We start from the raw sequence: 16,521 nt of genomic DNA, 5'->3' as shown, positions 1-16,521 counted from the left end.
TCACAACAGACTTTATGGTACCCAAAGCACTGTTGAGCTTGGCAAAGTGTTTCAACAATCACGAAACACTTTATGGCTCTGAAGGGGCAACAGGGTCAAAGGACTGGCCTGGGTTTTGTCTTCTGAGATTGATGGCTGTGCTCTGCTTTTCCTCTCCAGGGCAAAATACTTCAAAGGGAAAAAGATCCATGGAGAAATTGACATTAAAGTAGAACAGGTTAGTTGGGGCAGATGGACCTGGGGGTCGGCTGTCCAGACCGAAAACTGGTTGGTCGTTTTTGTGTGATGTGAGTGAATCACGGATTTTTTTTTTTTCTCCTTCCTAGGCTGAATTCTCTGATCTCAACCTCGTGGCTCACGCCAATGGTGGATTCTCTGTGGACATGGAAGTTCTTCGGAATGGGGTGAAGGTCATGCGGTAAGTAGAGAAAGGTTAACTTGGTGTTATGGGAGAGGCACGAAGACTCCCTTAGAGCTGAGGGAGAGCCCCCACTTCCCCACCCATCCTTCTGTGAGCAAGAACTTAGGTATATTACAATAGCCAAGATATGGAAACAATGTAAGTGCCCATTAGTGAATGAATGGATAAAGAAGATGTGGTGTGTATACACTATGAAATATTATTCAGCTACGAGAGAGAAGGAAATCCTGCCATTTGCAAAAACGTGAATAGACCTTGAGGACATTATGCTAAGTAAGATAAATCAGACAGAGAAAGACAAATACTGTATGATATCTCTTGTCTATGGAATCTAAAAAAGCCAAACTCATAAAAACACAGAGTGAAATGGTGGTTACCAGGGGCTGAGGGGTGGTAGAATAGAAGAGATATTTAGGGACGCCTGGGTGACTCGGTCGGTTAAGCTTCTGCCTTCGGCTCAGGTCATGATCCCAGGGTCCTGGGAGTGAGCCCCGCATCAAGCCGCTTATCGCCTATCGGGCTCCCTGCTCAGCGGGGATTCTGCTTGTCCTTCTCCCTCTCCCTCTGCCCCTCCCCCTGCTCATGATCTCTCTGTCTCTCTCTCAAAATAAAAAATAAAATCTTAAAAAAAATAGAAGAAATGTTTAAGGGTATAAACTTGCAACTGGTAGATAAGTAAGTCCTGGAGATCCAATGCACAGTATAGTGAATATAGATAACGATATTGTATCATAATTATCAAACTTACTAAGATTGGAACTTAATTATTCCCACCACAAAAAGGAAATGATAATTTTTTTTTTAAAGATTTTATTTATTTGACAGAGAGACACAGCGAGAGAGGGAACACAAGCAGGGGGAGTGGGAGAGGGAGAAGCAGGCTTCCTGCCAAGCAGGGAGCCCGACGCGGGGCTCGATCCCAGGACCCTGGGATCATGACCTAAGCCGAAGGCAGACGCTTAACGACTGAGCCACCCAGGCGCCCCAAGGAAATGATAATTATGTGACATGATAGAACTGCTAAATAACGCTACAATGGCAATCCTATTACAGTATATAAGTGTGTCTAATCGACATGTTTTACGCCTTAAACTTACACAATGTTATATGTCGATTTAAAAAGAAATTAGGGGGGCGCCTTCTCTCCTTCTGCTGCTCCCCCTGCTTGTGCTCTCTCCCTCTCTCTCTGTCAAATAAATAAATAAAATCTTTAAAAAAATTAAATTAGGTACAGAATGTGGGAAAATAGCTTCTCTTCTGCAGAGCCAAGAATCCTAGCAGACCACAAGCCAAAGTTTTTTTTTAAGAGCTTTTTGGGTAACTTCATTTTTTTTTTAAGATTTTTATTTATTTATTTATTTATTTATGTATTTGACAGAGAGAGACACAGCGAGAGAGGGAACAGAAGCAGGGGGAGTGGGAGAGGGAGAAGCAGGCTTCCTGCTGAGCCGGGAGCCCGATGCGGGGCTCAATCCCAGGACCCTGGGATCATGACCTGAGCCGAAGGCTGACGCTTAACGACTGAGCCACCCAGGCGCCCCAAGCCAAACTTTTTAGTTATTAAATCAGCAAATATTCCTTGAGAATCTACTGTATGCCAGGTGCTGCCCTCAGCATTTTACATTCAGCAAATATTTATTAAGCTCCTATTGTATACCAGGACCTCTTGTATATGCTGAGGACCTGGCAGTTAACAAAACCGACCCCCAAAAAGAGCCCCCACCCCCCCCAAAAAAAACCCTCTGCCCTCATAAAGCTTATATTCTACTGTGGGATACATACAATAAACAAATCAGAAAATGTAAAGGTGCTAAGAAAAAATACATAGCAGCAAAAGGATATAGGAATCGTTGGATGGTGGAGGGGTCTACAGTTTGGATGAGGAAGACCAATATTGTGAGAGACATTTTTTTAAAGGTTTTATTTATTTATTTGAGGGAGAGAGCACAAGCAGGGGGAGCAGCAGAGGGATAGGGAGAAGCAGGCTTCCTGCTGAGCAGGGAGCCCGATGGGGCTCCATGCAGGGCTCGATCCTAGGACCCTGGGATCACCAGATGGGGAAAGGGTGGAAAGGGTGCTGGTGCGGGAGGAAACAGCTTGTGTGTGTGTGCTGAGCTGAGCAACCACTTCGCAATTTCTAGGAGCTGCGGAGATTTAGAAACCTGTTTGTTTTTTTTTTTTTTTCTTTTTAAGATTTTATTTATTTATTTGACAGAGAGAGAGAGAGAGGCAGGCAGAGGGAGAGTGAGAAGCAGGCTCCCCACTGAGCAGGGAGCCCGACGTGGGGCTCGATCCCAGGAAGGCAGACGCTTAACTGACTGAGCCACTCAGGTGCCCCCGTAGAAACCTGGTTTTTGTTCTAAGGGTGGTGGGGAGCCCTGGGGGCATATCCTTGACACCTCTCCCCCTGCCACCCCAGGTCTCTGAAGCCAGACTTTGTGCTGATCCGCCAGCACGCCTTCAGCATGGCACGGAACGGGGACTACCGCAGTTTGGTCATTGGGCTGCAGTATGCTGGGATACCCAGCGTCAACTCTTTGCATTCTGTCTACAACTTCTGTGACAAGCCCTGGGTGGTAAGTGACAGGAAGGGCGCTGCTGGCGAGGGACTGTCTTGTGCATGCATGCATGTGGGAACTCGACATCACTGTGATCTGGGGGAACTGAGAAAGCTTGAAGCTCGGAATCCCAGCTTGGAGACTCTGTCCCGGTGAAGGGCATGCTGACCCATCTCTCCTGGCTTTTTCTAGTTTGCCCAGATGGTTCGATTGCACAAGAAACTGGGGACCGAGGAATTCCCTCTTATCGATCAGACCTTCTACCCCAATCACAAAGAGATGGTGAGTCTGGGGGACGTAGGATGGGCAGGAGGGAAGAGCATCGTGTGTACTGCAACATTATTGCGAGTGGATGCGTTAGCAATGGCAACACTGTCAGGGAGTGCAGCCGCTGTGTGCTGTGGAGGGTGAAGTTGCTTCGCGACAGGGTTTATTAATACCATGGATTTACTGATGAGCTTACAGGTGTGATTTCAGTCACTGATCCCGTTTCTTATAGTACCTTTTCTCAGCAGTATTAAAAATCGGCTTCTACTGTAAATAAACAGATGTAATGTAATGAACCAGGCTATATTACATATAGAATCAAGTCATCATTACTAATATTAGCAAATATTCTTCCTGTAGAAATGTCACCAATGTTGCAAATTAGGACTGGCAATGAAAATCATCAGTAGCAATGTTATAAATTAAATTGCTTACCAATAGCAATTGAATTGTGGGTTACTATTATTATAAAATATAATCACCAATATTACAACTTATCGCTAATACTACAAATTACTGTTATTGGTGTAAATTATGAGTACCCGTGTTATGAATCAGATTGCAGTTCCTAACAAATTGAATAATCATTACTAGTGTCATTGAGGATTATAGCTATTATTACAAATTATTATCAATATTACAAATTATGCTCTAATATAAATTATAAGTCTCTGTTTTGAGTTATATTATACTGAAAAGAAGTTGCATTATCATTACTAATATCATCAAATATTATAACTAATATTACAAATTATTGCCAATGTTACAAATTAAGATTACTAAGATAAATTATGAGTAACTATGTTTTGAATTATCTGATAGCTTCTAATAGAAATCATCATTAATATGGTTAACACTCCAGTTTATATTATGAATAATTACTAATATTAAAGTTATGATTACTAATATAAATTATGAGTACCACAGTTATGAATCAAATTTTAGTTGCAAATAGAAATTGAATCACCATTACTGATGCCATCAAATTTTACAACTAATTTTATAAATTTTTAACAATGTTATAAATTATGTTTGCCTATATAAATGATCATCACCACTTCTGTGAGTTAAATTACAGTTAAATGTCAATATTGACCCAATGTTACCAACTTGGTTAAATAAACATTGGTATTAATACTAAAAATTCTAACCAGCATTAAAAACTATGGTCACTGATATAAGTTAACAGTGTTATGAATTAAGTTTACTTACAGATGAAGATCAAATCATTAGTTCTTAGGAAACCCAATTTGGTTATCATTATTATTATCCCACGTTCTTTGAGAGACAGAATAGCTGATTGTGGTTGAGAGCATGGACTCTAGCCAGAATTTCTATATTGGAATCCTAGCATATTACTTAATGCTCTGTGCCTCAGTTTGTCCACCTGCAAAATGTGGGTAATAATAGTTCCTGCCTCCCAGCGTTGGTGTGAGAATTAAATTACTTAATGAATGTAAAGGGGTTAGAACAGTGCATCTGGTATATATTAACTGCTCCCTAAGTGTTAACAAAGTTCCCTTCTATTCTTAACTTGTTGAGTGTTTTTATCATGAAAGGATGTTGAACTTTGTCAAATGTTCTTTCTATATTTATTGATATGATCATGTGGGTTTTTTTCCTTTATTCTATGAATATGCTGTATTACATTACTTGAGTTCCATGCGAGTTGAGCCGCATTTGCTTAACTGGGCCAACTCTTGCTTGGTCTGGTGTATAATCCTTTTTAGGATTCAGTTTTTAGTATTTTGTTGAGAATTATGGTATCTATCATCAGAAAAGATATTGATCTATTGTTTTCTTATGATGTCTTTGTCTGGTTTTGGTATCAGGGTAATAGTAGCCTCACAGAATGAGATGGTTAGTGGTCCCTTCTCTTCTATTTTGGGGGAGAGCTGTGAAAAGATTAGTGTTAATTCTTTTTAAATACTTGTAGTATGCACTGGTAAAGACATCGACATCTAGTCCTGAGCATTGCTTTTCTTTTTTTAAGATTTTATTTACTTATTTGATAGAGAAAGAGAGAGAGCACAAGTAGGGGAGAAGGGCAGAGGGAGAGGGAGAAGCAGGCTCCTCACTGAGCCAAAGGCAGTTGCTTAACCGACTGAGCCACCCAGGCACCCCCTTCCTGGGCATTTCTTTGTAGGACATTTATTATTATTATTATTATTATTATTATTATTACTAATCTAATGTCTTCATTTATTATAATATTATTCAGATCTTCTAGTTTCTCTTGAGTCAGTTTTGGTCGTTTGTGTCTTTCTAGGAATTTGTCCCCTTCATCTAGGTTTTCTAATTTATTAACATACAGTTGTTCATAGTACTCTCTTAAATTTCTTTTCATTTCTGTAAGGTTAGTAGTTAGGTCCCCTCTTTCATTCCTTATTTTAATAATTAGTTTTCTCTCTTTTCTTTCTTAATCTAAAGGTTTATCAATTTTGTTGATCTTTTCAAAGGACCAGCTTGTGGTTTTGTTGATTTTCTCTATTGTTTTTCAATTCTCTATTTCATTTATTTCCACTCTAATCTTTATTACTTATTTTTTATTGAAGTATAATTAACATGCAGTGTTAGATGTTAGTTTCAGGTGTGCAATATAATGATTCAGCAATTCTGTACCTCTCTCAATGCTCATCCAAGATTAAGTGTACTCTTAATCCCCTTTGTCTATTTTGTCCATCCCCTCACCCACCTCCTCTCTGGCAACCACCAGTTTGTTTTCTGTATTTAAGAGTCTAGGGGTTTGTCTCTTTTATTCTTTTTGTTTCTTATTTTTATTTAAAATCAATTAATTAACATATAGTGTATTATTAGTTTCAGAGGTAGAGTTTAGTGATTCATCTGTTGCATGTAACACTCAGGGCTCATTCTATCAGGTGCCCTCCTTAATGCCCATCACCCAGTTACCCCTTCCCCCCACCCACCTCCCCTCCAGCAACCCTCAGTTTGTTTCCTAGAGTTAAGAGTCTCTTATGGTTTGTCTCCCTCTCTGATTTCATCTTTTCCCCTATGTTCATCTGTTTTGTTTCTTAAATCCCACATATGAGTGAAATCATATGGTATTTGTCTTTCTCTGACTTATTTCACTTAACATTAACCTCTCTAGCTCTGTCCATGTCTTTGCAAATGGCAAGATTTCATTCTTTTCTATGGCTGAGTAATATTCCATTGTAAATATATACCACATCTTCTTTATCCATTCATCTGTCAATGGACATCTTGGCTCTTTCCACAGTTTGGCTATTGTGGACATTGCTGCTATAAACATCGGGGTGCACGTACCCTTTCGGATCCCTACTTTTGTATCTTTGGGGTAAATACCCAGTAGTGGAATTACTGGATCACATGATAATTCTATTTTTAATTTTTGAAGAGCCTCCATACTATTTTCCACAGTGACTGCACCAATTTGCATTCCCACCAGCAGTACGTGAGTGTTCCTTTTTCTTCACATACTTGCCAACACTTGTTATTTCTTGTGTTTTTGATTTTAGCCATCCTGACAGGTGTAAAGTGATATCTCATTCTGGTTTTAATTTGCATTTCCCTGATGATTAATGATGTTGAGCATCTTTTCATGTGTCTGTTGGCCATCTGTATGTTTTCTTTGGAGAAATGTCTATTCAAGTCCTCTGCCCATTTTTAACTGGATTATTTGTGGGCTTTTTAGTGTTGAGTTGTATGAGTTCTTTGTATATTTTGGATATAAGCCCCTTATCAGATTAACCCCTACTGATCTGAAAATATCTTCTCCCATTCAGTAGGTTGCCTTTTTGTTTAACTGGTGGTTTCTTTTGATGTACAAAAGCTTTTTATTTTGGTGTAGTCCCAATACTTTAATTTTGCTTTTGTTTCCCTTGCCTGAGGAGACATACCTACAAAAATGTTTCTATGGCAGATGTCAAAGAAATTATTGCCAGTGTTTGCTTCTAGGAATTTTGTGGTTTCAGGACTCACATTTAGGTCTTTAATTCATTTTGAGTTTATTTTTGTGCATGGTGTAAGAAAGTGATCCAGGTTCATTCTTTTGCATGTAGCTGTCCAGTTTTGCCAATACCATTTATTGAAGAGATTGTCTTTTCCCATTGTGTATTCTTGCCTCCTTTCTCACAGATTAATTGACCGTATAAGTGTGGGTTTATTTCTGCACTCTCTGTTCTTTTCCATTAATCTACATGTCTATTTTTGTGCCAGTACCATACTGTTTTGATTACTACAGCTTTGTAATATATCTTCAAATCTGGGCTTGTGATACTATCAGTTTTGTTCTTCTTTTTCAAAATTGCTTTGGCTATTTGGGGTCTTTTGTAGTTCCATAGAAATGTTAGGATTATCTGTTCTAGTTCTGTGAAAAATGCTTTTGGTATTTTGATAGAGATTACATTAAATCTGTAGATTGCTTTGGGTTGTATGGACATTTTAACAATAATGGTTCTCCCAATCCATGAGCATGGAATACCTTTCCATTTGTTTGTGTCATTTTCAATTTCTTTCATCAGTGTTTTATAGTTTTCAGAGTATAGGTCTTCCACTTCCTTGGTTAAGTTTATTCCTAGGTATTTTATTATTTTTGGTGCAATTGTAAATGTGATTGTTAATTTATCTTAGTTTCTTAGTTTCTCTTTCTGCTACTTCATTGTTAGTGTATAAAAATGCAACAGATTTCTATATATTAATTTTGTATCCTGTGACTTTTCTGAATTCAGCTATCAGTTCTAGTAGTTTTTTTGGTGGAGTCTTTAGGGCTTCTTATATATAGTGTCATTTCATCTGCAAACAGTGAAAGTTTTACTTCTTCCTTACTAATTCGGATGCCTTTTATTTCTTTTTCTTGTCTGATTACTGTGATTAGGACTTCCAGTATATTGAATAAAAGTGGTGAGAGTGGACATCCCTGTCTTGTTCCTGATCTTAGAGGAAAACCTCTCAGTTTTTCCCCATTGAGTATGATGTTAGCTGTGGGCTTTTCATATATGGCCTTAATTATGTTGAGGTATGTTCCCTCTAAACCTACTTTGCTGAGAGTTTTTTATCATGAATGAGTGTTGTAGTTTGTCAGGTACTCTTTCTGCATCTATTGAGATGATCATATGGTTTTTATCCTTTCTCTTGTTAATGTGATGTATCACATTGATTGATTTGGGAATACTGAACCACCTTGCATCCCTGGAATCAATCCCACTTGATTGTGGCGCATGATTTTGTTAATGTATTGTTAAATTCGGTCTAATATTTTGTTGAGAATTTATGCATCTATGTTCATCAGAGATACTGGCCTGTAGTTTTCTTTTTTGTTGTGTCTTTATCTGGTTTTGGTATCAGGATAATGCTGGTCTCATAGGATGAATTTGGACACTTCCCTTCTTCTATTTTTTGGTATTAATCTTTATTACTTCTTTCCTTCTGCTTGCTCTGGGCTTAATTTGCTCTTCTTTTTCTAATTTCTGAAAATGGAAGAATAGGTTATTGATTGGATATCTCTCTTCTTTCTAATATACACATTTATAACTATGAAATTCCCTATAAGCATCACTTTAGCTGCATACCTTATGTTTTGATATGTTGTGTTTTTTTAATCATTCATCTCAAAGTATCTTCTAATTTCCCTAGTGATTTCTTCTTTGACCCATTGGTTATTTATGAACATGTTTACTTTCCACGTATTTGTGGAACTCCCCATTTTTTTTCTGTTTACTTCCTAATTTCATTCAGCTGTGGTCAGAGAACATACTTTGTATGATTTCAGTACTTTTACATTTATTGGGACTTGTTTTCTGGCTTTGTGCACTTGAGAAGAATGTGTATTCTGCTGTTGTAGGGTGGACTGTTCTATAGATGTCTGTTAGGTTTAGTTGGTTTATAGTGTTATTCAAGTCTTCTCTTTCTTTGTTGATCCTCTGTCTAGCTGTTTTCTCCATCATTTAAAGTGAGGCATTGAAGTCTCCAACTATTATTGTTGAATTGTTTACTTCTCCCTTCGGTTCTGTCTTTTTGTTTCATTTATTTTGGGGCTCTGTTCTTAGGTACATATGTTTTTATCATTGTTATGTCTTCTTGATAGATTAAACTTTTTATCAATTTAGAATGTCCTACTTTACCTCCAGTAACAATTTCTGTTTTAAAGTCTATTTTATCTGATGTTGTATAGCCAGGTCTCTTTTGGTTACTATTTGCGTGGCAAATCTTTTTCCATCCATTTACTTTCACCTTATTTGTGTCTTTGAATCTAAAGTGTGTCTCTTGTAGACAGTATATAATCAAGTCACATTTTTCATCCATTCTGTCTATATCTGCCTTTTATGCTCAATATTTTATTTAGCTGTTCAATATTTTTTAAAGATTTATTTATTTAGGTTAGAGAGAGAGAGAGAAAGTATGAACATAGGGGGAGGGGCAGAGGGAGAGGGAGAGAGAATCTCAAGCAGACTCCCCACTGATCACGGAGACCAACACAGGGCTTAATCTCACAACCCTGAGATCATGACTTGAGCCAAAACCAAGAGTCAGATGCTTAACCGACTGCGCCACCCAGGCACCCTAGATATAGAGTTCTTATATGATGGTCTTTTTCTTTCAGGGCTTTGAATATGTTGTCCCCTTGCCTTCTGGCGAGAAATCAGCTATTAATCTTACTGAGGATCACTTGTATGTGATGAGTCACTTTCCTCTTACTACTTTCAAGATTCTCTCTTTGTCTTTGACTTTCATAAGTTTGTTTATGATGTGTCTAGATGTAGCTCTAAGTTTATTCTATTTGAAGTTCAGTGAGTTTCCTGGATGTATAGATTAATATTTTCCATCAAATTTGGGAGATTTTCAGCCATTATTCCTTTCAATATTCTTTATTGCACCTTTCTCTCTACTCTCTCCTTTTGGGACTCCCATTATGTGTGTGTTGATATGTTTGATGGTGTTTCACAGGCCTCTGAAACTCTGTTTATTTGTGTAATTTTTTTTTCTTTCAGTTCCTCACAATGGGTTATTTTGGTTGACCTACCTTCAAATTCATTGATTCTTTCCTCTGGCAGCTCAAATCTACTGTTGAGTCCCTCTAGTGAATTTTTAATTTCAGTTATTGTGTTTTTCAATTCTGGAATTCTATTATTTTATCATTTCTGTCTCTTTATTGATAGTCTTTATTTGTTAGAATACCATTCTCATACTTTCAGTTAGTTCTTTAGACATGATTTCTTTTAGTTCTTTGAAAATATTTTCAATAGCTGACTTATAGTCTGTGTATTAATCCCGGTATCTGGGCTTCCTCAGGGACAAGTCTATTGGCTACATTTTTCTGTTTGGGTCATACTTTATTATTTCTTTTCATGTCTCATAAATTTTTGTTGAAAACTTAACATTGTAAATAATATTACATGGCCGCTCTGGAAATCAGATTCTCTCCCCCATTCTAGGGTTTATTTTTCTTGCTCTTTGTTTTTTTAGTGACATTCCTAAACTAATTCTGTAAAGGTTGTATTCTTTGTCCTATATGGCCGCTGAGTCTCTGCTTCATTAGCTTTGCGGTCAGGTAATGAATGGCAGATATTTCTTTAACCACCTAGAAACATTAAGTCTCCAAGCTTTTGCTGATGGGCTCTGTGCACCTGTTGGAGCACGCCTTCAATGCTCTGGCAGGCTGTTCACAACTTTGACATAGCCTTTACTTCCTGGTTTTGCAGAGCCTCGAGGTCAGCCAGAGATCCTGAGCATGCACACAGCCTTATGCATATTTGTGGTTTTCTAGATTCCTGGGAATTTGTCAGTGCTTTTCAAAGCCTCCTATGAAGATCTCCTTACCCAACTTTTCCTGTTAGGTTTTTCAGTCAGCTTGTAATGTTTGTCCTAACTATAATCACTGCCTCAAGCACTTGCTATGTTAACAATTGCTACTGATTGTTTTTGAAAAAAAAACCCCAGGGAAAGCTGTTCACGCTAGGTGAACTCTGAGTCAAATCAAATAGACAAGGCCTGTGAATGGAGTTTTCTAGGAAAGTGCCAGACCGGTCAAATAAAGATAGTTCTCTAGGAATGGGACTTTGGAGGAAACTCCAACCCTGTTCTACTTCCCCTTCTGGCTGCTAGGCTGCTGGTTTTCATCAGGATTACAAGGCTGTTGATTTTCAAGGCTGTTGTGGAGGTAGGGAGAAGGGGATGGAAACAGGGAAAGTTCAAATGCCACAAAGCATACTGTTCTTACTGAGATTCAGCCATTTTTCTTGAATAGACGCTTCCTGAATTGTTATAAGCTTTTGGTCAACGTCTAGAGTTCTGAAAAAAGTTAATTTTGACAACTTTTGCCAGTATTCTCATTGTTTTTATGGAAGAGAAGATTTTTAAAGACCCTTACTCTGGCATTTCCACCGACATCACTTCCGGACATAACTTCCTCTTTCTCAGCCCCAGCCCTAAGATAATAGTATTTCAAAGCCAGGGTATGGGAGCTAGATGTACTCACTGATACTGGAATATCTTTGCCTCTAGGCCCTCTCGTTATATAAAGCTAAGAAATTTATATATATGGAATTTCATGTGTTCACACTGATACCTCTAATTCTAACCCAACACATCACAGGGTTCTGTCTAGCTTTCCCCCATTCTATACTTATATTTTTCTTCTATAACAGTGAGAACCCTAGCCTCCAGTGTCATCAGTGTTTACTCATTTGCTCAGTCCTACAATACACAGAATGTATTTTTAGAATTTCAACATCCACACCACTATGAAAAACAAACTTAGTAAGGTAGAGCTAGAGATTTATTTGCCCTTTTTAGCTCTTTATATGAGGATATATAGTCAAAGTACTGTATTCAAAAGTTTCTTGGTTTATTTTATTTTTCGTTCAGCATGATTACATTATTCATTTTATTTCGAATATAATGTTTATCTTTGTATTAAATTTTAGTCTTTTCCCTATCTATGACTTAATTATATATTTTTTCATGTAAGACATTAGCATGATTCCAAAAGACAAAACATAAAAAGGCATACACGGATAAAATTTAAAACCTAGGTGAAATGGATAATTTCCTAGAGAAACACAGTTTACCAAATTGACCCCATTAGAGCTTAACAGACCGTTTCCATAAAACAAAAGAGAAAGTGAGTAAAAACCACCTCATAAAAAAGCACCAGGCCCAGATGGTTTCACAGGATAATTCTCCAAACTTACAGAGCAGTTAATCCCAATGCCAAATAAATTATTCCAGAGAACAGAAAATGAAATCTCCACACGTTTTTTCTAAAGCAATTATAACATTGATTGCACTCAAAAAAGCATGGACTATTTTCACTCATGAATAGCAATGCAATAATCCTAAATGAAATTTTAGCAAATGAATTCAGAACTACATTAAGAAAATAATGTAGCATGACCAAGTAAGTGAGTTTCCTTCTGGGAATAAGGATGGTTCTTTATAGGTAATATGTTAATATAATACAACATAATAATAGATCTAAGGAGAAAATCATATGATCATTTCCATAGATATTTTAAAAGACTTTGGCAGAATTCTGATACAATCATTCAAAAATAGAAATCAACTGATAACTTCTTAACATGATAAAATTTGTATATCTCAATCCTAAAGTTATCACCAACTTAATGGAACAACATGGAAAGTATTTCCACTAAGATCAGAAATAAGGCAATGCCCTCTGTCTCCACTCCTTTTCAACATTGTATTTGGGGGTATTAGACCAATGCAGTTAGACAAGGAAAAAAAATATAGATGTAAGATTGGGTAAAGAAAACACAAAAATATCTCTATATTTTTTAAGATTTTATTTATTTATTTGAGAGAGAGAGAGAGCACGAGGGGAGGAGGGTCAGAGGGAGAAGCAGACTCCCCTGAGCAGGGAGCCCAGTGTGGGACTCGATCCTGGGACTCCAGGATCATGACTTAACTGACTGAGCCACCCAGGCACCCCAAAAATATCTCTATTTAAGACAATATCCATAGTATACCTGGAAATTCCCAAGAGAACCAATAACAAAGCTAATTCAAACAATAAAGAATTCAGTAATATAGCAGAATATAAAACCAACATATAGAAATTAGTTTTCATACACACAAAGAAACAGATATAATGTATAATAGAAGAGAAAACCCCATTTATGATAACAAAAAAGGATAAAATCCGTCAGGATAAAGTCAACAAGGGGTAATGCAAACTTATCTGAGGAAAAGTTTAGAACACTCCTGAAAGACTTACACAAAAACAAAGACATCCCTTGTTCTTGAGTAGGATGAATTAGTATCATAAAGATGACAGTTTCCCTTCTCAAGTCTTCATTTATAAATGCAATGTGATCCCCCAAAATATACCTATAAGCTTTTATCTGCAACTGATAAAAATTGATAGTGAACGTCACATGAAAATGCAAACATGGAAGAATATCCATAAAAAAAGAAAAGTTATAATGGGGGGGGGATTAGTACTAAGCCTCTGCCAGTGAACATTTTATGAAGGTTTTCTAATTTAAACAGTATGATGCTGACACATGAATAGGCAGTCTGACAGACTAAAGAAAGAAAAATTAAAAGTCCAGATATAGATCCATGTACATATGGAAATTTAGTGGATGGTAAAAGTGGCAAGCTTTGTTTTTGACATTTAAATTCTTCATCCGAAATGGATTTTTTCTCTTTTTTTAGCACTCTCACAGACCTCTTTATTACATGTGTTCTTGAACACTTCTCTACATGCATTACAGAATGGCCGTCACATCCATTCACTTATGTAACACTGTGCTTAACATAGCCAACAAGTAGCACTCTCACAAATGTCTATTACATGTGTTCTTTGGAATTGATTTTCTTTTCTTTTCTTTTTTAAAGATTTTATTTATTTATTTGAGACAGAATGAGAGAGAGAGAGAGCTCATGAGAGGGGGGAGGGTCAGAGGGAGAAGCAGACTCCCCGCCGAGCAGGGAGCCCGATGCGGGACTCGATCCCGGGACTCCAGGATCATGACCTGAGCCGAAGGCAGTCGCTTAACCGACTGAGCCACCCCGGCGCCCCTGGAATTGATTTTCATATACAGTGGGAAGTAGGGTGAGATCCAGTTTCATAGTTTTCCTTTTCTCCCCACCAATGTGGTCAGTATGCCACCTCTGTCATGTACTAAAATCTTACGTACTTATGGGGGCAAGTTCCGTACTGATGCAGTACTAGTTTAATAACTATATTTTCTCATTAACTACTGATATCTAGTAGGGCAGTCACACCTCCTGGCTGTTCTGTAGCTGTAGAGAGGCAGAAAGAACAGGACCGAAGAGGCCGGGAAGAAGACAGAGCTAATGGCAGACGATGGTGGCAGCTAGATGGCAGAGGCATTAGACTTCCTACAGGCCAACTTGCCACTCACATTTCCTCTTTTGTCCCCCCACCCCACTGTGCAGCATGGAGGGCCATAAGCTAGGCCTGGATTTGTGGAAGCGGTCTTCCCCCACCCTGTACCTTGAAGCTCTGGTGGGAAGGTTGCCCAGCCTCCATCATGTGGTGGGAGGCACATATGGAGACTCTGGCTCTGCTACCCTATCTATTCCCATCCAGGCTGCAGGCCACCAGGAATCTGCAGGGCTGCTCGGCTCAGCATGTCTATATAGTCACCAGTCAGGGATGGGGCACATGGGAGGACTCTGTTAAGCACAATCTGACTTCTTTTCACCCCAACTTCCCTATAGCATGGTGATCTGCTTACATCAACCTGATCGTGCAGACCTAGGGGTGGGGGCTGCTGCAGGATTAGGGACATTATCTCTAAGCCATAAATCTCTAGGCGATTTATGGCTCAGCAAATATTTATAGAGGGTTCACAATAGAGCAGGTGGAGTCTGGCCCCAAGGCCTCTCAGGATCCAGTCCCTTCTCCAGGATTCATGGTCCCTGTGCTGTGGGGAAAGAGAGGGTGCTTGGGAGTGAGAATCAACAGAGTTGGGGATGTGGGGATTGTATGAAAAAAGAGAGGGTGGGAGTAAATAGGGAAGTGAAGGAAGGAGCATAGGAGATGTGTGAACAGGGTGGGGAGTTTTCTTTTGAGGGACCAATTTCATGGAGATATAACAAGTCCAGGAAAGAGGACATATCACAAGTGTGCAGCTCCTTACATTTTCACAAAGTGAGCATATTCCTGTTGCTTGCATCCAGATCAAGAAACACAACATGACCAGATAGATCCCCAGCACAGTTAGAAGTTGATGGTCTTTGGGAGGCTTGAGGGGCCAGTTGTGGGAAGTTGGTGGACTTGAGGAGACTTAAGAGTTTGAGAAAGGTGGAGAGTCCCCAACTCACTGTGGCTGAATAGAAGTCCCGGTCCAAGGCAGGAGGCTGTTGTACATGAGGATTCAAGAGCAGATATTGGGCCACCAGGGAAGGCAGCCAAGTTCATGGCTTCATGTTCTTTTTTTTTTTTTTTTAAGATTTTACTTATTTGAGAGAGGAAGAGAGAGAGAACACAGCAAGGGGGAGGGGCAGAGGGAGAGGGAGAAGCAGGATCCCCACTAAGCAGGGAGCCCGACGTGGGGCTTGATCCCAGGATCCTGGGATCGTGATCTGAGCCGAAGGCAGATGCTTAACCGACTGAGCCACCCAGGCGCCCCTCATGGCTTCATGTTCTCGCCCATGCTCAGATAAGCAGGTGTCCCTCCATGGACACTGTGCAAGGTTGGGATTTAGGTATGTGGTTTTGTGGGGGGTGGCAGGAAGGCACTTAGAAGTGGTTGGGCAGAACACCACTCCTTACACTTCTCTTAGCTTTTGCTCCAAGGAGAGAAGGGTGGCGGGCCCTAAGGATGGGCAGAGGGGCCAGGGAAGAGTGAAAGGGCATAGCTCATGGCGAGGAAACAGGGAGAAGCAAGGAGCAGGGTGGAAAGAAGGGAGCAAGGAGAGGGAGCAGGAGCAGGGAGAGGGATGGGGAACATGGAGGAGGAGCAGGGGCAGGGGCAGGGGATGGGGAACAGGGTGAAGGAGCAGGGGTTGGGGAGGAAGGAGCAGGGAGCAGAAAGAAGAGGGAAGAGTGGCACTGGCCACACATACCTGAGAGGCACACTCAACGCCCAGGGCACCCTTTCCTATAGATATTCAGGAAGCCTCCCTGATAGGCTCCTCGCGGAGCCCCTTCCAAGGATACACCACTCATTTCCTGAAGTGCAAGTTCCCATCTCTCAAAGAGCCTAGAGAAGACAGATGCCATGCCTGACTCCTGGAGGTCAGTAAAGTGTGACCAGATGTCCCTTGGCTAGGACCATGATCTGCAAGTGGTCAATCCCAAAG

General features: G+C 39.4%; 1 protein-coding gene across 2 annotated transcripts in view; it reads left to right on the top strand.

The window, feature by feature from the left end:
* The window catches only part of SYN1 (synapsin I), a 46,563-nt gene that overhangs the window by 11,370 nt on the left and 18,672 nt on the right, over positions 1-16,521 (top strand). For both annotated transcript variants that reach the window (XM_035003831.1, XM_035003827.1), the window contains exons 2-5: positions 160-217; positions 327-418; positions 2,841-2,997; positions 3,172-3,261. In XM_035003831.1, the coding sequence (XP_034859722.1) occupies positions 160-217; positions 327-418; positions 2,841-2,997; positions 3,172-3,261 (397 nt within the window). The remainder of the gene's footprint in view (positions 1-159; positions 218-326; positions 419-2,840; positions 2,998-3,171; positions 3,262-16,521) is intronic.

The sequence above is a fragment of the Mirounga leonina genome, unplaced genomic scaffold, assembly GCF_011800145.1.
Source record: "Mirounga leonina isolate KUSES-001 unplaced genomic scaffold, KU_Mleo_1.0 Mir_101609, whole genome shotgun sequence".
Classification (NCBI taxonomy): domain Eukaryota; kingdom Metazoa; phylum Chordata; class Mammalia; order Carnivora; family Phocidae; genus Mirounga; species Mirounga leonina.
This window is presented reverse-complemented; position numbering and strand designations above follow the sequence as displayed.